Below are 26628 nucleotides of genomic sequence, written 5' to 3' on the forward strand. Positions count from 1 at the left end.
CTTGGTGAGCCGAACAACTGTTTCTCCGGCTAATTAACCTGAAAAAGGAGTGCAAATTAAAAGATGGCAGGTTTTGGAACAGCCGGAAAAATGGCCAACGACCGAAACTAAGAGGAGTGAAGAAACTGTGGTGGGGATATAAGAAGGGTAGGAGGAAGGGGGAAAGTCCGTTAGAGGGGGAATTGGTGGGGTCAAAGGAAGTACAGCCGGAAACCAGAAGGATACTCCCTTGGGATTCAATGCACCAGCTCGGACCAGGGCAGGAGAACAGAACAGATCCTGTCTTATTCAATATCACGACCAGTTCGACATATATAGTATGGACAATCCAGCTGTCGTGGTTAGGGCTGTCAATGGGTCGGGTTTGTAACGGGTACCCCCACCTGACCCGAACCCGACTTCTTGGGTATGGGCATGAAAAATGCTGGCCCGAATAATATTCTGGTCGACCCGAACTTGACCCGAGCAATATGCAGGCTGGGGGTTTGGGTCATGATTTTTTGCCGGGTACCTGACCCGATGTGACCTAGGTATTATATATATATATATATATATAATACTTTTTCTGAAATTATGCAGGTCTGGGTCTGGGATTCAATTTTCATGATCCGACAAAACGCAAACCCTAACCTGAAACCCGAATCCGGTGATTGGTTATTTGGGAGGGTTCAAATATACCCTAAATGGGTTGGGTACCCGACCCATTGACATCCCTACCCGTGACATCCCTGGGAAACAGACCTTTTAGGAGGAAAGGGAAGTAATGTCATGCCGTCCTGTCCACGTAGGGATGTCAATGCTTTGGAATCCGGTTGGACATTTGATGGGATTGAATCCATTTAGTCAGATACGGTAAGTTTAGTATCTAATTAATAATCAGAACCTGGTTAAGTATAGATTATTACATTCAAACCCTAATTCAATCCTCAATTGAATCTGAATCCGAGTCTGAATATATTTAGAACTTATATCCACTTAGCTAATTAAACCAGTTGGATCCATATTCGGTTTTAACTTTACCCACCAATGTGACTCTGAATCAGATTATATGCACAATCTGATTTGGTCAGGTAATACCTAGGGATGTAAATGGTTCAGATTCGGAACGGATGTTAGCTAAATGGATTCCAATTGAAATGGTGACAAGCTCATACCAGATCCACCTTATTACATACAAATGGATTCAAATATCCATCAAATTCGGTAGCAAAAAAATAACTTGGCAACCTGAAAATCAGAAGTTTTCTTTCCAGCCTTTTTTGGGGGGGGTAAGTCCTTCCAACTTTTCTCCACCCCCTTTCAGCCATTTTGGCTAATAACTTGGCAAAAAAATCAGAGTTACAAAAACTTTTCTGTATACAAATATGGGTAAATCTGTACAAAATGGATGTCATCAGTTTCACTTCACCCAGTTGACAAAACACAAAATTTTGTGATTTTAAAAATCATAGTTTTTTTCATTGAAAAAATAAGATACAAGGGTTGATTCTTACTAAATCGACCATGCTGAATCCATCTATATATGATCATATTTAACCAAACAACTTACACCATAAGATTTGAGATGGGTACGACATGGGTCATTTCCACCATCCCCTGCAGCATTTACTTGGAGCCACTTTAGATGGCGCTTGGTGATATGATCACGATATCACCCCTGGCCCACTGATGGACGGTGGTAACCTGATCTACCCTCACCAAGGCCCATCCGACTTTGCATTGCTACCAGGTCGGGTTAACTAGATCTGTGTAAACATGCGTGTAAGTGGGAGCAGAACCACATCTTTGTCCGGTTCCACCCTCTATCGTTCACAGCCTCACTCTATGAATGCATTGGAAAATGAAGGTTGAATCATAGCATTTTACGCCTCCACCGTGACATTCAGTAAAATAATGGCTGGACCTTGTAGAAGTTTGTTGTGATATCAAAATCATATTAGATGCAGATTGCAGATATTTAGCGTTAATAACCATACTTTCCCAATCTTTACTCACGCAATTGCTAGGGAAAACAATGGGGAATTTTGCATCTAATGTCACGTTGTACCATGAAAATCGTACTTGTTACATACAAGAACATAAGAAATTTTGGCCACTGTTAACCCAAGCTTTCTAATACGAACCTCAAAGAAACATTTCTATTGTGGTGCATGCATAATACGAAAATAAAAAAATTTGGACACTAGCCAGCACATATATATATATATATATATATATATATATATATAGAGAGAGAGAGAGAGAGAGAGAGAGATTCTGAATACGAAAAGATAGCCTTTGGCTCTTCACTCATTTGGCCAATCAACTAACATGCCAAAACTGAATGGCACGTAAATAGTCGAATATAACGGAGGGATTATTAAGCCAAAGAAAAACCTTCTTCTAGACATTGGTTTTGAATCTCATTCATCAAGTGCTGTAGCTTGGTGGGATGGCCCGTTATGATAGTATCAACATGCTCAAACAACATTCTCTTCATCGAGTCTGTGTCATCTACGGTCCAGGCATAAACTTTCTTGTTGGCCCTGAAGACAGTAACCTCATATGAGAGAGAGAGAGAGATCCTCCTTGAAGGCACTCCATTAGTTTCTTAATTCCCCAGTCCTCATATTACAATTAATCCATCATAAAGGGTCCCAACCTAAAGACTCCAACTAGGGGGTGGACAAGGGGGCGGCCTGGACCCACCTGTCAATTTGATGGGCTGGGCCTAGGCACGGTTCAGGCCAGCCCTGGGTAAAGATGCTGGCCCACAGACCACCCATGGCCCCAGTTGGCCGGGCCTGCCCTAACCCGGTTCAGGCCTGCCAGGAATCCAAAAAAACAGCCCAATCCCAGACTATGGCAGACCCGGACAGGCCCGTGAGTGGGCCAACCTGACCTGTTGCCCACCCCTAACTACAACCCTCATTAAAAACTCCTAACCCTGATCTCCATAATGGAAAGACTCATCTACAAATAAACCCATTTGGAAACTCTTTTTAACTCTAATTACCATAATGGAGTGACTCTTATCTAGACTGATCCCACTTGATCCACATAATCCAAGGACCGATTGAGTACATGACCCACTAAGAACAATCAAGACAATCAAGAAAATGTCACACAAACTACATGCCTGACACAAGACTATGCAGGCGATCAAGTTAGAGAACTTGATTCCAGTGGTTACTCAACTCCCAAACGGTTTACTTGTTCAGAGTCAATGTTACTCAGTTCTCCACCCTACTTTAACAATCCTGTTCTCCAGACCTCAAGTGGCCAACAGAATGAAAGGCTAATAGCGTAATACTGTGAACTCCGGGCAGGCACTGACAGAAGAAAAAAAAAGCTTTCACAGGGAAAAGCACAAACAAAGGATTCCAAAATATCAAACAGAACCACCAAATATTTCTTTTAAACAAAGATCTCTCAGCTGAACAAAAAGCAACTTATTGTTAACACACCTGTGCAGGATTCTCACAAGTCTTTCATCGATCAGAGGATGGTAGACACCAACAACCTGAGCACCTTTCATCCGCAACAAGTTGGTTCTAGCACCTGTGGATGGATCCCTCATGACAATATACCCAATCTGAAAGCAGATAATCGACATCAGCAGAACTCCCCCTCAGGATATAGACATACCGGAACAGACAGAAAACTTACCGGAACATCTTGAGATAATGTGATCATGTCCCTCACCAATGTGTCACTTTTAGACCAGATAAGACAATTGCGGCACTGCGTTTTGTTAATCTGACAGAGTTCATCATGAGAACCTCAGCTCGCAGCTTGAATTCATAGAATCAGATTTGATTGATAAACTTGAATCAATTAAGTACTTGGTCTAACCACCTCTCTCTCTCTCTCTCTCTCTCTCTCTCTCTCTCTCTCTCTCTCTCTCTGGGAAATGTATAACAAAGAAAATAAACCTTCTGTGCATTCAGACCTGTTTTCAAATTTCTACAGCATCACACCATGACACTGAAAGCAAAAGTACTCACATAGGAAAGTATATCGGCAGCAAGGCCTTCTTCAAACGATGGAGGACCAACTTTAGCATCTAGAATAACCTGGCGAACTGATTTTGACACCAGCTGGATCAAGGAGATTATACTCATATTAGCACATGATAGTGACTACACTCCTAAGAGAGTTGCGCCTGAGTCTGTCCCACAAGTTTTTGCATCAATTCATGCACAATTTCATTCAGACAATGACCAGAGGAGCACTCTAGATTACATTTTTCATGTTTAAAGGAGAAGTTTATTTAGAAATCAACAGCAGCTATAATTACCTCCAAGGCCTCTGTGACAGTTGGGATCCGTATATTTTTTTTGTTCATGGGGAATCCAAAGCCTGAATGTAGCTGTTGTATCTACAACCACAAACTAAAAAATATTTCCTTCAGTAAGATGCTCATTCGCAGCAATCAGAAGATGCTGTATCATATTTGCGCCTTCCAAGAAAACTAATCAGATGATGATGTTAAAACTTCAACTTATGACAAGAAGAGGCAAAATCATGAAACCACAAACACATAATGAAAATGAGACATAGTGGATGGTGTGAATAGGACCTGGAGTTCAGTACCCAAATGCAGCCTTATCTGAATAAGTCCTGGCCTTCATGGTGTGTAGAGTGGTGGTATTCTAGTATTACCAGGATGTGTACATCTAACAAGACAACTTGTACACGAGTTGAGCTGATGCACTTGCCATTTCATCAATACTGGCCTCTGATTTCTGGCACTTCACTCACTCAAAACACGTTACCTAGGGTGACCTATGCGGCTATGTTACATAGGTAGTGATGTTGGTATATGCCATATGATAGGTAAGGCTGACAGACAGCTATGTCACAAGGACACAGCTAAGTACATGGGATACACCTGTTAAATTGTAATTTATAAGACAATGTATTTTTCATATATATTTTATATATATAAAAGAAGATACATATACATATATTCATCTACTTGTATATATAAAATATATATTTCTTTATTGTATTTGGCTGTAGGGGTATTTTAATCATTTCTACATTTTACGCATATTCATGTTTTTTAATATGATTGTAATTCCTCCTTTTTATTTTTTTATTTTTGTATTTTTTTTTATTTTTATTTTTTTTGTTTTTTTATATAATGTTTTTGTACACAGTCAGTGGCTGACTACAGTGTACAACAGTCAGCCATTGACTGTGTACACAGTTTTAAAAATATAGGTAATAAGAGCTGTTGGGAATAGCCCAACGTCTCTTAAGTTTGCTTATAAATAAGGGTTATGTGAGCCCATTGTATGTATTAGAGCAAGGAGTTGTCTCCTTAAGCTTATAAACACTGTGCATTTATTGCACTTTCTTTGGTGTAAAGCTTATAAACACTTCATTTATTTTGAGTATTGAGTATTTGAAGTATCAAGTTATTTGAAAACTTGATTGTTTGCAAGGATTCTTCACATGGTATCAAAGCAAGGTTGGAGGAAAAAAAAAAGGATTGTGCGGATTCTCACTTTTTCGGGTGCCTCGAAAAGCGTGTCCTCGATTTTTTTGGTGATTGAAGTGGATTCGCCTGTTCATCCAATATTTTAGAAGACTCTTCTATCAAGAAAGGTCTAAAAATCCTTTGTGGTACGTATTCTTTTTCATCATCTCTCCTCTCTAATGGGTGAAAAATACTCTCATTTTTCTCTCAGCTTCAAACTCAATGGGTTCAACTATCACGTCTGGGCCGGAAACATGGAGGCTCATATTAAAGAAAAAGGGCTTTGGGGTTACGTTAAAGGCTCGATTCCCGAACCGGAGCCAAAGATAACCTTGATGGAGAAAGGAGAAATAAAAATCCTTGAAGGCGAAGAAAGAGCCAAGGCTCTTGAAGACCACCAAAAAGCATGAACAATGGGAGATGAGGAATTTTAAAATCCTCTCATGGATTTTCTCATCCGTAGAAACAAGAATTAACGCCAATATTATCAAGTTTAAGAAGGCTTCTCAAGCGTGGGAGTACCTTGAGAAGATGTACACCTCTAGGGACCTGTCTCATAAATATTACCTCAAAAAGAGAGTTCTAACTCTTCGTCAAGGAGAGATGACTATAAGGAAGTATTTTGCCGAACTCTCTTCTATTTGAGATGAACTTGCTATGCTCGAACCCAAGTGGAGTGGAGAAGCCATAAAGCTTCGTCATAAACAATTGAAAGAAGATAGATTTTTTAATTTTTTGAATGGGCTTAGGCCTGAATTCGAACAAATCCGATCTTCTCTTTTATCCGTCTTCACTTCCTTCTCTCTTGAAGATGTAATTACTAAACTAAGTGGGGAAGAGACTCGTATGGGTATAAGCAAGAACAACCCAAGTGTTCTAGCTATACCTTCCTATAATGAAGAAAATGAAGGAGTTAATGTCGTCTTAAGACCGGGGAGCAACTTAAGGACCTACAAGCCTCCTCACTTCAAGAATCAAAACTCAAGTGGTCAAGGAGGGAAGAAGGATTATAGCAAGCTTTTATGTCATTTTTGTAAGGAACCGGGGCATATCAAGCCTATTTGCCCAAAGTGGAAAAAGTTACTTGTCATGGCTACTACATCCCAACCTCAAAAGGAAGAGTGCTCGTCATCTTCAAATGGAGCTCTTTCATTGCAACAAATTGTGAATGCACTTCAACCTCTTTTAAAAGGGGCTATTTTCGGAGCCACCATGTCAACCTCTTCTCCTCCCGGTAAGACCTCTTGGCTTTTAGATTCGGGTGCTTCTTTTCACATGACCTCAAGTTTTAGTTCTTTTTCCGAATACTCAAAAAATCTCTCTCCATCTTTTGTTTCAACTGCGCATGGAACATCTCTTGAAGTAAAAGGAATAGGAAATTTTGAAAAACAAGGGTTCTTTATTCCAAAAATTAGATTTATACCCAAATTAAACTTAAATTTGCTTTTTATTTCTCAACTCTCAGATCATGTGTGTGATATAAAGTTTTCATCTAGCAAATGTTGGATACACGATCGCCGGTCCGGGAGATTGATTGGGGAAGGCTCTAGGAAGGGCGATTTATACTATGTCAATTTCCTTCAAATTCCAAAGAACCCGTTTTGTAATGTTGTCCAACAAAAGGATATTAATGTGTGGCACAAGAGACTTGGACATCCAAATATTGCAAAAATTTCTCATTTACCTTTTGTTAAAAGTCTATGTAAAAGTTATTTAACTTGTAATGACTGCATTCTTGGGAAAATGAAAAAATTGCCTTTTTGTGAAAGATCTATGTTTACAACAAGACCTTTTGAAATTATCCATTCAGATGTACGGGGACCGGCACCCGTCCTATCAAAAAAAAGCTTTGCATATTATGTCATTTTTGTTGACGACTACACGAGATATTGCCGGATTTATTTTCTTAAACACAAATATGAAGTTTTCTCAATTTTTAAAACCTATCATATGATGATTAAAAATCAATTTAATAAGAATCTAAAAATCTTTAGAACTGACTCTGGTGGAGAATACCTTTCAAGTGAATTCAAAAATTATCTTGAAAGTCATGGTATTCTTCACCAAAGATCTTGTCCCAAAACCCCTCAACAAAATGGATTAGCCGAAAGGAAGCATAGACATATAATAGAGACAACATTACTTGTTTCTCAAAACATCCCAAAAGGTTTTTGGGCTAAAGCGGCTTTAGCATCTGTCTATCTGATAAATCGGCTACCTTCTAAAAACTTGAACAATATCTCGCGTTTTGAAAAATTGTATACGAAAGAACCCGACTATATTTGGTTAAGAATTTTTGGTTGCAAATGTTTCGTTCTTACTGACAAGAATGACAAGCTTTCGTCAAAAGCCATTGCCTATGCTTTTCTTGGATATTCTGAAACTCAAAAAGGGTTTCGTTGTTATGATATTGAGAATGACAAGCTATATGTTTCCAGAAATGTGAGTTTTCTGAAAAATGTTAATGGTTTTGAAAGGAGTGAACCCTTTGAAGAAAATATGGATTACTCCTTTTTATTTGAAATGTTAGCACATGATGATGATAGTGATGACGATTTCATTCATAATAACGTCAATGATAAAGAAGATGGCTCTTCCCATCCACCTATCTCCCAACATAGAAGTGAAGGAGCATTGAAAGATCCTATAACATATACCCATAGAGATAAAAAACAGTTTTAAGAGTGCAATTGAAAAATTCAATGAACCTAGTGGGTCTAATTCAACAAATGATGAAAACCTACGAAGAACTGAGAGAAGTAAAAAGATGCCTTCTAGCTTTATTTCATATGATTCGTTTACTCCTAAACATAGAGTCTGCCTTAACGTCATTCATTCCTATATAAAACCCAAAAACTTCGAATAAGCCAAAATGAATGATGAATGGCTGAAAGCAATGGAATGTGAGCTTTCAGCTCTCAACAGGGCAAAGACTTGGGAGTTCCAAGATCTTCCTAAGGGTAAGAAAGCAATAGGGTTTAGATGGGTATTTAAGGTAAAAACTAAGAGCGATGGATCTCTTGAGAGATATAAGGCTTGATTAGTTGCAAAGGGATATAGTCAAGAATACGGGATTGACTATGAATAAACTTTTGCCCCTGTGGCCCGAATGGTCATTGTCTGATGTCTCATTATCGTTGCCTCAATCAACAAATGGAACATCTATCAAATGGATGTTAAAAACGTCTTCTTAAATGGTGATCTGAATAAAGAGGTATATATGGATGCTCCACCAGGAATGGAGACTCTCAAAAGGAAAGTGTTTCGTCTTCGAAAAGAACTTTATGGTTTAAAACAAGCCCCTAAGGCTTGGTATGATAGATTTAACTCTGTAATGTTAGAAAATGGTTTTTCTTCCTGTTTCACTAACACTGCCTTAATTGTTAGAAAAACCAATGCAGGGATTGTCATTCTGCTCTTATATGTGGATGATATGCTTATAACCGGAAGTGATTCTAAAGGGGATAGGTTTGAAATGTTTGATTTGGGATTTCCAACTTATTTTTTGGGTATTGAAGTAGCTTAGTCTCATAGAGGGTATTTTTTATCTCAAACTAAGCTTGCCTCTAAGATTATTGACCGGTCAGGTATTACAGATGATAAGGTTTGTGAAACTCCTGCTATAGTAGGAGCCAAAATGAAGATTGATGATGGTTTTTCTCTCTCCGATCTCACCCCCTACAGACAGCTTGTGGGATCTTTGATGTATCTGAGTATTACTAGACCAGATATCTCTCATGCAGTTCATACTGCAAGTCAGTTCCAACATGCACCAACATCAATTCACATGAGTGTCATCTTGCGGATTGTGAGATACATAATAAAAGGCACACTAAACAAGGGAGTATTCTTATCCTCTTCTTCTGAATTAAAATTAATTGTTTATACTGACTCTGACTGGGGAGGTGACCCAAATAACCGTCACTCCACCACCGGTTTTTGTGTGTTTTTAGGAGACTCACTGATTTCATGGAGATGTAAGAAACAACAAAAAGTGTCTCTATCCTCAACAGAAGCTAAATATCGTGTCATGGCAACTACTACCATGGAAATTATATGAATTCATCAGCTATTAGAAGACATGGTGATCTCAATAGAAGGGCCCACCAAGCTATGCTGTGATAACAATAGTGCAATATACATTGCCAAAAATCATACTTTTCATGTAAGGACTAAACACATTTAAATGGACTGTCACTATGTTCGGGAAGCGTATCTGAAAGGAGTTATAGGTCTTCCATATGTAACTTCAGAATATCAGTTGGCAGATTTCTTCACCAAAGCTTTGTGTGCTCCGCGTTTCAATTTCCTACTTTGCAAACTTTCGGTCATCTTGCCCTAAGTTTGAGGGGGGTGTTAAATTGTAATTTATAAGACAATGTATTTTCTATATATATTTTATATATATAAAAGAAGATACATATACATATATATATTTCATATATGTATATGTATTCATCTACTTGTATATATAAAATATATATTTCTTTATTGTATTGGTTGTAGGGGTATTTTAGTCATTTCTACATTTTACGCATATTCATGTTTTTTAATATGATTGTAATTCCTCCTTTTTATTTTTTTATTTTTGTAATTTTTTTCATTTCTTATTTTTGTTTTTTTTTATATATAATGCTTTTATCAACGTTTAAAAACTCGCCGAGTCAACTCGTTGACTCGGCTCGGCCCTCCAGCGGGTCAACCCGGTAAGGCATACTCGGGTGACCAAGACTCGGGCATGACTCTGCTAGACTCAGCTTGACTCGGCGGAGTCACGAGTCACGTAGAACTCGGGCGAGGTCTGTCGTTTTCCTTCTTACAAAACTCGCTGGAGGACTCGCGCGACTCGGGACGAGTCATGGGTCAAAAAAAATCAGACAACTCGGAGGGTTTGTTTTAATGGCAGTTTCGCAATATTAATTATTTTACCCTTTAAATGGTTAACGAAATGTGAAAACCTAAAGGGTTTTCACTGTTCATTGCGTTTAACCCTCAACTGAAGAGGGGAAAAGTCGAGAAGGTGCGGCTGCAACTCCAGCCATCCGGCGAGAAAAGCGACGCCGGAAAGGAGTTTCCGGCGTGAGCAGTGACGCCGACGTGAGCAGTGACGCCGGCGTGAGCAGTGGGATTTTTCTTCGTTTTGTATTTGCATCGCGAACATTAACTCCGGCGTGAACAGTGACGCCAAGTCACCGACGAAGGCACATCGACGGCGAAGGCACATCGTCGCAGCTCCGACGTGTCTTCTCCAGCAAAAATAGTCCATCGGCGACATTTTTCGACGCCACCAGGTATGTTTTCAAATTTTCCCCTTTTGTGTTTTTTTCTGCCTCTGCGATAATTTCCAGCAAGATTTTCCGGCGAGTTTTTAAACGTTGGATTCAAGGTGGTCCTTCGGCTGCTGCGACATCGCCTGCGAGGCGTACGCCTCCCAGGCGAGGCGTACGCCTTAGTATTTGAAGCGTACGCCTCACAGGTGAGGCGTACGCCTCACCTCAGTATTTGAATCGTACTCCTCACAGGTGAGGCGTACGCCTCAGTACTTGAAGCGTACGCCTCAGTTCTTGAAATGCTAAGATGGATGGTTGTGGAGCCAAGCTACATACGATGTGAAGTCTTTACATTTAGGAGGAAAGATGTGACTTTTTCATGGCTTTGTTTTCCCCCTCAAGAGTTCCCTTAGTTTCATGGCCGTTATTAATGGAGTCCAATTGGCAAGGTCAAGGTTTAGCCTCCAGTTGTTTAAAAAATAGTTTGCAGCTGCCATTTTATTCTAGCTATTTTCTGTGGCATATTTGCAAGCGTTATTTTAAAATTAATGGAGAAAGAAAAGGTCAAACGTTATTGTTCGTGGATTCCACTTATCCTACATCTCTCTATTTGCCTTCAAATCTTCATAAAAGATTTGAAACCTTATGAATGAGAAAATCCATTTCCACTAGAACAATTGGCTCCTTTGTTAAATAGCACTAATCTCCCCTGGATCGCCAGTTTGGCTCACAGGCGAGGCGTATGCCTCACAGGCAGCACCAAGTTTCCATCCAATCAAACTGTTAAATTTTGACACTGGACCTAATGGTGCTCATTTTTACAGCACGTTCTTGTTTTCTCCACACCAAATTCTGATGACTTCAGGAGCTGAATTGTTATCCTTGCACACTGAAATACACATTGAAAACTAGGCACAGACACACAAATACTGCAAGTCAAATTCCTCAGCCTTTAATAAATATATGACAAGTTCACTGGATTTTTGCTTTGAGAACTTCCACATGGTTACTAGGGGTACTTTTTTCCATTTTGAATAGCAGCCTGTCAAATATATAAATATCGTTGTGAACATTTCTATTATCTATGCTTGTATAAGAGATGTAGTTCTATTTTTTCTGCTTGTGTGTATGTCAATGTTGTAGACCTCTTCTTTTTCTGTGGACACTTTCTTTGAAGGCTTTTGTTTATTTTTTTCACCATCATATTCTGGAGAAATTCAATGTGGCTATTTGGTAGTTTGTAAATAAATCAATAGCATTGCATATTTCTTGTTATTATCCTTGATAAATGCAGCCAAGATTGGGTTTGCTTTATTCTCACTGTTGAAGATGTAGGTTGCTGAAGTTGTGAAATAATATGCCATCATTTCTTTCGCTATTTTAAACAAACAAATTTGACAAAAAAAATTAGCATGGATCCATTATTTATTTTTTTTGGCAACGAAGCATGCACTAATGGTTTTTTTTTTGTTGATAACTTGATCGTACTAGTGTTAATAGTAAAAAAAAATGATAACTTGCTTATGCTGATGAGCATATACAGTGTTCATTTTGTGTGCATTATGTAGTGTACCATGTATAGTTTTAGTTTTATACTTGTATGACACTATGTTTTTAAGTTTTTAACTTTCCTTGGTGGGTTTGTGCATAATCTACTAACCGTGCGTTATAGATTTATCAAATCAGCAAAGAAATGTCAGAAGAAGGATCTTCAAGGACTCCAATAGCATTCACTAAAGGAAAGGACCTTGTGTGGGATTTTGGTTTACCACTTGATAAGAAAAAGAAGAGGGTACAATGTACTTGGTGTACAAAACAAATGAGTGGTGGCATTAATAGACTTAAGTATCATCTTGCTGGTATTAAAGGAGAGGTGGAACCATGTGACAAAGTCGAAGAATCTGTAAGAAAAAAAAATCGTAAGAATTTAGAGTCATTTAAGGAACACAAATTATATAAGAGAAATATTGTAAATGAGATTGGTTCCTTTGCTGAAGTAAATGATAATGATATGGACTTGTCAGATGAAAGTGATGAGTCTTCTGAGAAAAGATATATAAAGGGGAAAAAATTGATGAACGATGCCCCAAAGCATAATCTTGATGCTTTTGTTAAAGTGAAGGCAGGGTCTCCATCAATGAAACAACTTGGAATAAAAGCAGCTTTGGATAAAAAAGCTAGAGATAGGTTATGTTCAGCTATTGCGAGATTTTTTTATCATTCAGCCATTCCTTTCAACGCAGCCAATTCTCCTTTACGAAGATGATTGAAGTTTGTTCCTCAGTAGGAATGGGATTGAAGCCGCCTTCTTCATCTGAGATTTCTGGAAGATTGTTACAAGAAGAAATTAAAAAAATTGATGATTATTTCAAAGAATACAAGGAGTCTTGGGCTGAAATGGGTTGTTCTATTATGGTTGATGGTTGGAAAGATGCAACACAAAGGACATTGATAAATTTTTTGGTTCATTGTCCAAGGGGCATTTACTTCTTGAAATCAGTTGATGCAACAAGTATCGTGAAGAATCGAGAAAATTTATTAAAATTATTTGATGAAGTGGTGGAAACAGTAGGTGCAGAGAATGTTGTTCAGGTATATTATTTTGTTCTTTTGTAATTTTCTATTAAACATTGATATTTATAATTTGTCTAGTATGTTAATAATGTTTTGAAATTTAAAAATGACAGATAATCACAAATAATGCAGCCAACTATCAAGCAGCTGGAAAGATGTTGGAGGATAGGAGGAAAACCATATTTTGGACTCCTTGTGCAGCTCATTGCATAGATCTCATGCTTGAAGATTTTTCTAAGATAAAAAGCATAGCTGGATGTGTGGAAAAAGGAAAAAGGATCACGAAGTTCATCTACAATCATACTTTTGTTTTGAACCTAATGAGGACTCAATTTTCTAATAAGAAAGAAATTCTAAGACCGGTTACTACAAGATTTGCCACTAATTTTATCATGCTTCAATCTTTGCTAGAACATTGAAGTGGTCTTAGAAAAATGATGGCATCAGATGAATGGAACAATTCAAAATATTCATCATTTGCTGAGGGAAAAGAGATGGAGGATATTATATTGAATAGTAATTTTTGAAGAGTCGTAGAATCAACTGTTAAAACTATAGAACCTCTGGTCAAAGTTTTGAGAATGGTCGATGGTGAAGAAAATCCTACAATGGGTTATCTTTATGAAGCTATGGATAGAGCCAAAGAGGCTATAAAAGAAATTCATGAGAATGACGAGAAAAAGTATAAACCTTATTGGAAAATAATTGACAATCGTTGGGAAAATCAACTTCATCATCCTCTTCATGCAGCAGCATACTATCTCAATCCCAAATACCACTATAGTCCACAATTTTCTAAGGTATGTATTTGTTTATATCTTTTTATTAATTGTTTTAAATTTTGAATATGAACTTTCTTTTATCAATTACCAATTTAATGTATTTGACTATTTGCACTATTTCATGTAATTCACAAAGCATCCTGAAGTAAGGCGTGGTTTAATTCAATGTATTGAGAAGTTGGAGCCAAATATTTCAGCTAGAGTAAGAGCATGCAAGCAACTTGAGTTATTTGAAGACGCAAGTGCAGATTTTGGTACTTCTATAGCTGTTATGACTAGAGATGAGCATAACCCAGGTGATTTATCTTTAACATTATTGTTGTGTTGTGCAAAAGAATATTTCTTTAATCAACTTTTCATTTTTGTGTGTTTTGGCTTTATGCAGCAATGTGGTGGAAAATGCATGGAATATGTGCCCCCGATCTTCAAAAAATTGCTATTCGTATACTTAGTCAAACATGTTCTTCATCTGGATGTGAACGAAATTGGAGTACCTTTGATCAAATTCACACTAAGAGAAGAAATAGATTAGCTAAAAAGAAACTTAATGAATTAGTGTTTGTCCATTATAATTTACGTCTGAGAGAAAAGCAATTAAAGAGAACACGTCTTGACCCAATTTCTTTGGACAATATATATTTGCAAACACCAATGGATGAATGGGTCATGCAAGAAGGAGTTTTAGATGGAGATGAGGTAAAATCGTAAAGGTTTGTTTGATATTTTAACTTGATTAAAATTGTTTTAATTTAGTTTTTTGTCTTTCTCTATTGCATGTTAACTCAAATGTGTCATATTTTATTGAATGAAGGATTTCTTAAGAGACTTAGAGATGGAAGTTGAAAACATTGAAGAAGCTAATCTTATTGATGACGAAGGTGGTGATGGAGTTGAAGATGAAGATGCAAGGGAAAATGCAACCACTAGTACTCCAATTCAGCCATTAATTTCTACTTCAAACTCAAGAATTGATTCAAATGAAGTTCCAAATAATAGCACTTCGCCTCTATTTGAGATTTGAGTAATTGACTCTTGACTTGAGAATTGAGATATCATATTTTGTAAAAGTGGATGAATTTTGGATGAATGAAATTTGATTTTGTCATTGTGTTATGATCATTAACTTTATATTTATGAACTTTGTAACTTAACTTTACTTTAGGGCTTATTTCTATTGGCATATTTGAATTATTGTTTTGCTTGGTTGTTCGATTTCTTGCTATTAGATGAGTAATTATAAGTTAGATATAGTTTTACTTGATGTTATTTTACTTATTAATCAATTACACTAGTAATTAAGTCATTCTACAAACTTTTATATGTTTAAATGATAATTTATATATTGTTTTTCTTTTAAAATCAAAAGTTAACAAAACCCGGTCCGAGTCACCGAGTTGACCCGCCGAGTCACGAGTCCATAAAGAACGAGTCGAGTTCCGAGTCACGGGTTTTAAAACCTTGGTTTTTATACACAGTCAGTGGTTGACTGTGTACAGTGTACAACAGTAAGCCATTGACTGTGTACACAGTTTTAAAAATATAGACGTTGGGCTGATTCCCAACGTCTCTAATAAGAGACGTTGGGAATAGCCCAACGTCTCTTAAGTTTGCTTATAAATAAGGGCTATGTGAGTCCATTGTATGTATGTATTAGAGTAAGGAGTTGTCTCCTTAAGCTTATAAACATTGTGCATTTATTGCACTTTCTTTGGTGTAAAGCTTATAAACATTGTGCATTTATTGCACTTCTTTTGTGGTGTAAAGCTTATAAACATTGTGCATTTATTTTGTGTATTGAGTATTTTAAGTATCAAGTTATTTGAAAACTTGATTGTTTGCAAGGATTCTTCACAACACCATCATTGTGTATTTTCCCATTAAGAATAGTATTTAAGTTGACACAACACGAGGGTAAGTTGGAATACCCTTGTGACATGGCTTATCAATTGTTTTACAATATAAGGTCCAAGGGTGTCATTTGGGTTGTGTGAAATAAATATATATATTTATATAAGCACAAAAAATTTAAAGTAAATAATGCAAAGCATAATATATGTTTAGATAAATGTAAAGTTGTGGTCACCGTGTTCCTCAACATGATTGACAAGGTCACCAGCAGGATGTCGGTGAGTTTGCATTGGTTTTTTTATCTCTTAAATTCATCAATCATTCAACGTATGCATAGCCTACACATTTTGCAAGTACCATTTTCCCTCTTGCCCAACAGTTGATAAAGAAAATAACTATGTAGTCAAAAGCCCCGACTAGGCACCGACTAGTCCACCTAGTCGGTCTAGGCGTAAGTAAAATGCCTAGGCTTTGCAATTCCTAGGTGGGCACCTTAAAAGGTACTAATTTTAACGACTAGTCGGCGACTAAGGTGCCTAGTCGGCGACTAAGCTGCCCCGCCTAGGCACGAAAGCATTTTAGTTATTTATTATTCTTATATATTCTGTTATTTTATATATATATATATATATGTGTGTGTGTGTGTGTGTTACTTTGCTTTTGGGTTTTTTCCTGTAAAACATTGAAAGCATGCACAGTTAATTTTAATTGATTATGTTTTTTATATATGTGTATGTTACTTTGTTTCTGATGTATATATGTTATTTATATATGTATGTGTTATTGTGCTTCTATGAAAGATTGAAAGCATATTTTGTTGATTATACTGAATATGTTATGAATAACTGAATATATATATATATATGTGTGTGTGTGTGTGTGTGTGTGTGTGTGAAACTATATAAATGTATATTCTGGTTATGTATATTAATATATTTTGTGAAAGCATGTGTAATTTTGTATTTGTGTAATGAAAACATCTTATTAGTAAAAGAACTAAACATATTTTTATGTATATTTTGTGTACTTTTTTATATTTTAATTGAGGTACCGACTAGTCCCGCCTAGTCCTCGACTAATCTTTTTAGGGGTCGACCGACTAGGCACCGCCTAGTGCTTTTGACTACATAGGCAAATAGCAAAAGCAATAATACTGAACTGGAAAAGGTCACACCCAAATTCGAAATGCTTTAACAGTAAATAGTTAATCTAGCTGTTTATTGTGCATTAAATTAGTTAAAACAGAAAAAGTCTCTTTAGGTCAATGGAAATCACCTCGCTCATGCTGAAATGCCCAACTTTTGTAGTAGAGTTACCAGATAAAAGCTGCAACTCCCTGCCTGTGTCATATACTAGTCATTGCTCAGGCAGTGTAGAGGAAAACTCAATCATAAGTTGATAACACTAAAGATACACCACAGATTCCAGAAAGGTAACAAGTATGATTCTTCTAAATGGTCTTATTAGCTGAATTGGCTTAGGTACCAATATCTCAAGCATTACAAGATGGATATTATAGATGTCAGGCATAGCAGCCAAATAAGTACGGATAGAAAATAGTCAACATTTAAAGCATTAAAAGGATCGTAACATACCTGTCATGGAGTGCAACCAAAGTGCCATCTGAAGTGCGAGAAACATCAATCTCAACACAATCTACATTAGAAAGAAGAGCTATGCGATATGCCTCCATCTGGAAATAAAATGAAACTGTACACATTATAATCTTCTATATCGTAACTATCAAAACCAGGCAGAACACCAATAAGTAGTACAAAAGATTTATGCAACAATCAATGCTTTTACCTAAATCAGCATTTTCTTGAATTTGATAGATCAGATACATCTTAGCTTGCGGTTTCGCGTACTAAATTATTATAGGTGTGCTTACTATTGGTTTCCCTCCTAGAGGATAGCTCGCTTATTTGTTCAGTGTTCATATTTCAGCCTCTATTGCATTGAGCAAAGCATCAATAATTTATTTCAAACTAACATTTGAACTTGAATTTTTCAATATTAAACTTATCAGACACGGCCCTGTGTGATAATGAGTGACAGAAACAAAAGACAAAAACTTGTACACAGTTTACCCAACTTACAATAACAAACAAATTTTTTAAGATCTATTGAGAGTTCAACATCCGTGTGGCTAAATGCTACAACTCATGCAAATCTAAATCTAAATTTAAAAGGACTCATGGCTTAAATGACAAGTCCACTAAAAAAATTGTGACATTAACCAACATTTTCATACAGCCTAAGAGTAGACCCCTGATAAGGAAAGCCAATTATATCCATAATAAATGAATGCATAATTAACTAGAAGAAATAGTTGACGAAATACATACAGTGTTGGGGAATGCATTGCTGGAATCACCACCATGGGCACATACGAGAGGATGTTTTTCTAGCCAACCACACCTTCTCGATTTCATCTAAAAGAGAAAACAACAAGCATGAATCAATATGAGGGATCATCTCAATCGACACACAACCCAACCAAAACACCAAACAATTACATGGATCAGTATATCTCTTCTTTCATGAAACTATTCCTAGGTGGTATTATAAAAGATGTTAACAAACAATACTATTTAACGACTTATTTTCCATTATTATCCAGTTATTTTGATTTTGATTTTCCACTCATAACCGGCCATTTTGATGCCTAACTAATGATACACCAAACAGCCTGAAATCACGTCATCAATTTCTCCGCTCTCTGCCCCTCATCTCCATCGATCTCATACTATACAATTCGTTCACCAGCTCAGTGATATAGAGAGCTGCTAATAACCGAGATTGCTTACCGTGATGTCGTTACTTACCCGTTGTTTTTGCTTTTAAATGAAACAAATATACATCAAGAATGCTTAATTCCTCGACGCTATTACAAAAGCTAAATCAGATCACAATTTTCTTATGTCCTTATAATTCCATCAGCCTCATATTCGACAATTCGTCCATTTGGTGTCCTTTTCTTCTCGTCTTTATAACGTTACAAAAGCAACCGATTTCAAGCTCCAGACTTCCCTCAACACCTCCGGGAAATCCAAAACAGCCCTAAAACGTCATCGATGCCTAAAGTTCGAGAGGCAAAACCACGATTTCCTCTTTCCTCTAGATCTAGGGTTTCCCTTGGGTGAAAAAAAGGACGAAGTTCAGAGGGAGGGAGGGGAGGAGAAGGAGACGCACCTCGGAGATTCTTCGCAACCGGAAATGGAAGAAAACGGGAGGAACAACGGCGAGGAAGGCGAGGATTAGAAGGAAACTGAGGAGCCTCCGGGGAAAGAACCTCTGATATCGCCTCCCGGGAGGGCGCGGATGCCTCCCCAACGCTCTCGCAATCGCCACTCTTCTCCCCCCTTCGCCACTGAAGAAGAGAGGGCACACAGTCTGGCGACCTTCCGTCTCGTTTATGTATTTATAGGGCCGATGACGGTTCGGGTATTAGAATATGGGGCAGTCAGCGGGTCGGACCTCACTTGGACCCGGAGTCTCTAAGGATGCAAATAGGGGATGTGAACCGACCAGATCTAGGCATTACCAAGTCCAACTTAATCTGGTTTGACCTAATTGGATTCTTATTTGATTCAGATTCAGATGAAAAAAGATAAAACCAAACCCATATCTAACTAGCTTCAAACCCGGTATTTACATTTAATCCATTGGGTTTTGTAGTGGGATTCGGTTTTGAATGCAAAATTTAACACTAAACCTAGATTCATGTTTGTCTTATCCGGGTTACATCTGACACATAACTCTTCTTGTGCTGGTAGAATAAAGTGGCTTGGGGTTTGAATGAGTCAAGCTGGGGTTAGTCCGACCTCTACCAGTTATACAACTATACCATTGGGTTTTGAACTTGCAACGTCCCAACACAAGGTGATGTGCACTAACTGCTCTTATCAGACAAACAGAGCCTCAATTGGTGGTTGGAAAGCGCTGCAAGATGAATTTGCAAAAGGGAACACTATCAATAATTTTGTATATATGAAACCACTATCAGTTATATATTTACGTATGTCATGGGTATATATGTTAACAATCTCATATTTGTTGCAAATAGCCTATATCAAATTTCGTTATATATATAAAATGTAACACAACAAGCAATACTAGACGCATCGTCACCTCTTATTTCATGGTATATCAGTGCTCTTATTTGTTTATTTTCTTTTTTGATTTACTCTTGTTGCTTCGTGTTTTAACCTTACTATTATCACTCTTTCGTTCAACAGACTTACGTCCGCTGAAAGGCATACACCATTGGATTTTAAGAGTACTTACAAGGCAACAAACAACGCGACCCCCCCCCCTAGGATTAATATGATGTACAGAGATTTCTAACAGATTTTGTAGACTGTGTATACCAAATTTTGTAAGACTGTATACAAATTATGTAAATCTCTCTCGGTTGAAATAAAATTTTAATTTTACTAAACACGCGAATAAGTTGGACCATGTATCTCTACTTACAATTAGAGAAATATGAAGTATTTCAGGCCATTAGTGTGGTTTCTAAAAGAAGAAGGCATTATGCCTCATTATATCATGTGTATGTTGGCTCCGACATAGACGTCATTTTGCAAATTGTATTTATCCTTTCATGATTTGCTTTTTGCAATGTTTGTCTATGTGAACAAATCGTTGTAATGTTCTTCTTTTGTAAATGAAAATCGAAAAAGGGATTAGTGATGTATACGGTGAACAAATCAGTGTAATGTTCGGCCCTCGTAAATTTAAATCTAACAAGCATTTATATAAGTCTGAAAAGATTTGCACAAACCTTCATAAACGGCTGAAATGATTTGCACAAACATTGACCGTGCACTTTTACAGCGTTTTGTACTCATGCAACAACTTTTATAAGCGGTTTAGGGTTTAGGGTTTTGGGTTTGGGGTTTAGGGTTTTGGGTTTAGGGTTTTGGGTTTTGGTTTTGGGGTTTAGGATTTAGGTTTTAGGATTTAGATAGTAGGGTTTAGGTTTTGGATTTAGGGTTTAGGTAGCAGGGTTTAATGTTTAGGGTTTAGGTAGTAGGGTTTATGGTTTATGGTTTATGGTTTAGGGTTTAGGGTTCAGTGTTTAGGGTTTAGGGTTTAGGGTTTAGTGTTTAGGGTTTAGGGTTTAGGCTTTAGGCTTTTGGGATTAGGGTTTATGTTTTAAGAAGCTACCGCAACAATGATATATCTTTGTTTATCTTTGTGAACGATAGTGATATATAATATCGCGATTTGACGAGCTTTGTGTTTAGGTTTTTGGGTTTTGGGTTTAGGTATTTGGGATTAGTGTTTAGGGTGACGAGATTTGTCTATGTAAATGATATATCATATCATAATTTATAACTTTGTGTCGATTTAAGTCATAGTTGCAAATCGATTTCGATGCAATAATTTGTCTTATCATGATTTGTTTTGATAAGACAATGACATATAAAAGATGAAAAAGAGTTTGAAAAACAAATCCACACAAGATGTGCTATCGTGATTTGATTGATACGTCCTATCGCAATGATTAGTTTTTTAAAAGCTAGATGAAATGACATTATTTAATTTAATTAATGCGCAATGCAATTGATTTGCTCATGCTTTTTGAAAACTAGCATTATTTTTTTTGAAAACTAACGGTTTGTGAAACGATGTTTCCTTTATATATGAATGACACGTCTCACAAGTTCTGGTTGGTGTGGCTAAGCTTTGCTTCATGAACAAGGAACAGATAAACTGACGTTTTATTTATAAATGACGTGTTTGTGAATTCAACATATAACTTGCTTCATCGCAAAGGGGGTATCGATATCGATGATGGAGACGAGTAAGAAGAAGACAACAGCTACACGACCAATGATGGTGAATCAAGCGTATATTGTCTAAACATCATGTCGATTTTCTTCAAAATTTGCCTCTTTTATGGCATATATGTGATTTGTGTTGTGTACTGTATAACGGAATTTCAATATCGTTTCTTAAATATTATGCTAGTGTTAGTGGAACATCCACAAAAGGCAATACCCGAAAACTCAACAAAGACCTCCAAGATAACATCAAACAGATGCAAAACAAATATACAAAAGGGAACACTTAGTAATTTTGTATGTATGAAACCACTATCAGTTTTATGTATGCCATGGGTATATATGTTAACAAGTTCAGATTTGTTGCAAACAGACTATATTCGATTTCGTCAAGTGTATTCAAAGCAATGCAAGAAACAATACTAGATGCATCATCAACCCTTATTTTATGGTATATCAGTTTTATTTTATGTTTATTTTGTTTTTTTAATTACTCTTATTGCTTCGTGTTTTAATATTACTATTATCACTATTTTGTTGAACAGAGTATCATCCATCGATAGCCATACTCCATTGGATTTCAAGATGAACTACCATACTGGGGTAACGATGATCATTGCAGAGACTTTTGGTCAAGTGAAAAGGTAAGTGAATAAACCTCTTGTGCAAGGTTTAGGCATAACAATCCTAACATGATTTATCCTATCGATTTGCAGATATTGATTCGAACACTCTAGCAAACCGAAGCGCATTGGTTCTTATACGTGATGGATTTACATGGAAAATAACTATGGTGCTACAATTCATTGGAGTTACACAGTGGTGCACGTCATGACATTTTGCATTTCGTAAGTTTTCATCTATAAGATATTGTATCTTGTACGGTGGCCAAGAATTTACTTTCTTATGCATTAACCACAAATGGAATTTGTCAAAGATGCTTTAGGTGTCGACATTGGCGAGTGGATCTTGCGCTTAGCACACGATGCTCATTTACAAAATAATGGCCTCGATTGTGGCGTATTTGTAATAAAGTATATTGAAGCAATATACAATAGACGAGAACTTGTTTTTAACGTTATATGCTATTTATTGCCCTCTATTATTGGGGACTCAAATGTATATATTGGTGTCACATTACATTTTTGTTGCAGGTTGATATGACTGGATTCCGCACAGAACTATGCAAAAAAATGAAGGAGTTTCTAATTATAGAAGAGAAAAAAACTCAACCGGCATGAATACCTAGAAGGCAACAAATGACGCGACCTCCCAGAAGTAATATGATATACATCGACTTCTAATAGATTTTATAGACTGTACAACCAAATTTTGTATAAAAAAATTTGTAAGACTATGTACACAAAATATGTAAATATTTATAGGTTGAAATAAATAAAATTTCAATTTCACTAAACACGACAAATAAGTTGGATTGTTATATAGTAAAAGCAAATTGTTGTTATGTTCGACCTTAGTAATTGAAATTCATAAAAGCGATTAGCATTATACAAGTGGAAATGAGCTATTTTCTTTAATGTGACTTTCTATAAGTGTATAAATCTATTTTAATCAGTATAGCACACAAATGTCACTGAATAAATAGTTGAAATGATCGGCCTTCATAAATTAAAATTGAACAAGCGTTTATATAAGACTTAAATGATTTGCAAAAACAGTCATAAATGGCAATCACGATTTGCACAAGCATTGACAGTGCACTTTTACCACTATTTCTACTCATGCACAATGCGATTTTTATCGAGTTGTGACTGACATAGACGTCATTGTGTAAATTGTTAAAGCATCGTGATTTACACAATGAAGTCTGTCTTTAAGACAATGTGCTTTGTCTAAGTGAACCATAAGTACCATCGTGGTTTACACAATGACGTATGAAGGATACATGCTATCGCGATTTGCTTTTACAGACAATGTCTATGTCAACAAAATTTCCTAATCGCTTTTACGGGCGATTGGGGTTGAGGGTTTAAGGATTTTGGGTTTTACTTCAACGATACAAAATGAGTTAAATTCTTAAATATAAATTGATTTCATTCGCAAATATAAGAAAAGACATATTGTTCTCACCGTAACTTCATAACTACAAATCCACATGATTTCCAACCATATTCATATAGAAAAATTATTAGTATTTAGTTACAATGTCTATGGGAGGATAATTCCATCGAACGCATGTCTATCTTTTATAGACTCAAATTTTTACAAAAGAGATCACCAAAACATCTGTATCATTCATCGTCATATCCGTATATGCTGAGGATACAACCTCTCCAAGCAAACAAGCTCGTTAGTAATGGCAGCCCACTGCACCATTTTTCTTTGACTGAAGCTGATTCTTAGGGACTCTAGCATTGGTGCGCTCTTGACAATAACCTTCAAAGGTCAGGAATTGTTCTCTTGAAGGAGCCGAGGAGCTACATGAAAAATCGCTTTTACGTATTTATGATGAAGTATATCGAAGATTAGGCAGATATTTTTTCAACTATGAAGTATGGTTTGTGAACAATGTAGGGTCTGACAGTAGAAATAGATCAAATAGATAAACATCTGCATCACCCCCTGTCTATCATGCAGATAACCACCATAATCATCATCGAAGATTATACAAATCTTTCCTCACAATGTGAAACAATTACGCTATCAACATCCAAACCCCATCCATCAAGCACAGGTAGAAGGAACACAAAAGAGCAAAGAAGAAAGAAAAATACAAGGAAGAAGAAGAAGAAGGAGGAGGAGAAAGAAGAAGAAGAAGCTGCACTGCCATAAAAAAGAAAGAAAAAGAGAGGTTAAATAGATTAGGGTTTTAGACCTGGACAACGGGTCGGGTAGAGTTTTATATATAGATCTATATTTGGGTTTTACATTTTGCAGGGTTTTACACATGTGTACAGGCATCAACAAGATGTGTAGTCTTAGTAAAGTACAAATCCAATTAAGTAACAGTTGCAAAACGTTATGTGTAAATCGCTATATTACATATCAATTTCGTTCACATAGACAAACAAAGACATATCTATTTTTTTTATATAATTAGACATCCTGTTAATTACCAACTGCTGATGATATCTGTTTTTTTATAACGATGGTCATGTATTTTATCTAAGCCAAACTATTCTGGTCACGTACAAAAGACTAGGTTTTTTCGTAAATGAGTGTGGTTGTAAATGATATTGATTTATAGTTTTAAAGTTACCGCCACAATGATATGTCCATGTTAGTCCTAGGGCTGAAAAATTGATTTCTATTTATGAAGTTACTGTGACAACGATATTCTTTGTTAGTCTTTGTGAACGAAATTGATTTGTATTTATAAAGTTACATCGATTTGTATCATTGAATTATTGTAAAACCCACGTAAAAAAAATTTTTATATCAGACCCGGGTCGGGTCGGGTTCGGACCCGACCCAGGCCCGTGATCGATAGGGTTTTTAAAACCCGACTCAGGAAGAGGATTTTAAGAAATCCTATTCCCGAGCGCCGCACCCCCACCCGTGCCTTCGACCCGATAAGGGAAACCTATCGGGGTTTCCCCGATTTTTCGCCCCCTCGAGCTCTTTAAGAGCACTGCAGGAGGGCGAGGGGAGGCACACCTCCCTTTCAAATCTCTTTGCACTCCTCGTGCTTGCCCTCTCCTCCTTCTTTGCGCACGCCGCCAACGATGATCGCCGCCGCCGCTGCAACCACTCCCGACGATGCCGACGATCCTTTTCCCACGTACGCCCTCTTCTCCCTTCACCTCCCTCTCTGTCATCTCGCCGGAAGGCACGACAGGAAGTCGATGGTCCCTACCGTGCCCTCCCTCTTCACCTCCCTCTTTCTCCCCTTCTTAAGGGTTTTGTCGTGAGGTCGACAGGCGACGCACGACCCCTGTCATCTCCTTCTCTCTCTAGGGGTTCGTCGGAGTGTTGGCAGGGGGCCAATGGCCCCTACGACACCCCCTCTCCCCTGTGGGTGATCGGGCGACCGACAGGAGGTCAGTTGTCCCCATGTCACACACCCCCTCCCCTGTGACCTACGAAGGGGTCGGCAGGAGGTTGGTGACTCCTGCCGCCCCGATCTCTCTCTCTCTCTCTCTCTCCGGCAGGGGTTGTTCCCCTTCTATTGCTCGATCACCGGTTAGTAGGGGCTTGCCCTGCCACCTGGGTGTTCCCGGCAGGCAGGGGCTCGCCCCTCTGCCACCTCACTGTTGTCGGCAGGAGCACGCCCCTTGCCGCCTCGCTGCTGTCAGTAGAGGCAGGCCCCCTGCCGCCTTGCTGCTGTCGGCAAGGGTTGGCTCCCTGTCGCCTCGTTGCTGTCGGCAGAGGCTGGCCCCCTGCCGCCTCGCTGTTGTCGGCAAGGGCTCGCCCCTTGCCGCCTTGCTGTTCGACAGGGGCTCGTCCCCTGTTGCCTCACTGTCGTCGGTAGCTAGGGGCTCACTCCCGGTTGCTTTCTTGATTTTTGCAAGCAGGGGCAAACCTTGCCGCCTCTCATTTATTTTTGATCGACAGGCAAGGAGTGATGCCCTGTCTCACTCTCTTTTCTTGACATAATAAATAATATAGCGCTGAATGCCCACAATTTTGCAGACTTCGCATCGAACCCCGCTCTGGCTCCGCGGCCTGAGCCTCGTATCATCTACACTTGTAGACGCACACAGCTGCACGACATCCCGAGGTAGGGGGGAAGTCGCAGAGAGAGTTTATATGAATGAAATAAAATATAAGGATTTTGTGATAGAATAGTTTTATTTGGCATACCCGCTTACCTGTAGGATTACTTAACTTGTGATTGTCTGTTTTGCGTTTCCTTATCCTTATTCTTTTGAAATTGCATGCTTAATGTAAAACTCTATGAGTAAACTCATTTCTAGAGAGAAACCCATGAC

At 37.7% G+C, this 26628-nt stretch overlaps 1 protein-coding gene across 1 annotated transcript; it reads right to left on the minus strand.

Moving 5' to 3' along the window:
* Positions 1 to 2263: 2263 nt before the first annotated feature.
* Positions 2264 to 25515, minus strand: LOC149816649 (glycerophosphodiester phosphodiesterase GDPD4-like). The gene is made up of 10 exons (XM_089986940.1): positions 25355 to 25515; positions 19137 to 19314; positions 18290 to 18376; positions 17537 to 17634; positions 17217 to 17277; positions 4280 to 4360; positions 3987 to 4079; positions 3649 to 3738; positions 3447 to 3574; positions 2264 to 2525 (listed from the first exon to the last, which is right to left on the minus strand). The coding sequence occupies exons 1-10, from the start codon at positions 25513 to 25515 to the stop codon at positions 2360 to 2362; spliced, it is 1143 nt and encodes a 380-aa protein (XP_089843066.1). The 3' UTR covers positions 2264 to 2359.
* Positions 25516 to 26628: the final 1113 nt, after the last annotated feature.

This window comes from Nuphar pumila, chromosome 14 (assembly GCF_984573655.1).
Source record: "Nuphar pumila chromosome 14, dmNupPumi1.hap1.1, whole genome shotgun sequence".
In the NCBI taxonomy this organism is placed as follows: domain Eukaryota; kingdom Viridiplantae; phylum Streptophyta; class Magnoliopsida; order Nymphaeales; family Nymphaeaceae; genus Nuphar; species Nuphar pumila.

What these genes read in the sequence shown, in the direction of transcription:
- LOC149816649 (XM_089986940.1), bottom strand. Translation starts at nt 25,515, where the DNA reads ATGACAGAGAGGGAGGTGAAGGGAGAAGAGGGCGTACGTGGGAAAAGG. An exon ending in GCAATGCATTCCCCAACACT is followed by an intron (nt 17,635 to 18,289) that starts GTATGTATTTCG and finishes TTTTATTTCCAG; the next exon opens with ATGGAGGCATATCGCATAGC. An exon ending in CTGCCGATATACTTTCCTAT is followed by an intron (nt 3,739 to 3,986) that starts GTGAGTACTTTT and finishes GAACTCTGTCAG; the next exon opens with ATTAACAAAACGCAGTGCCG.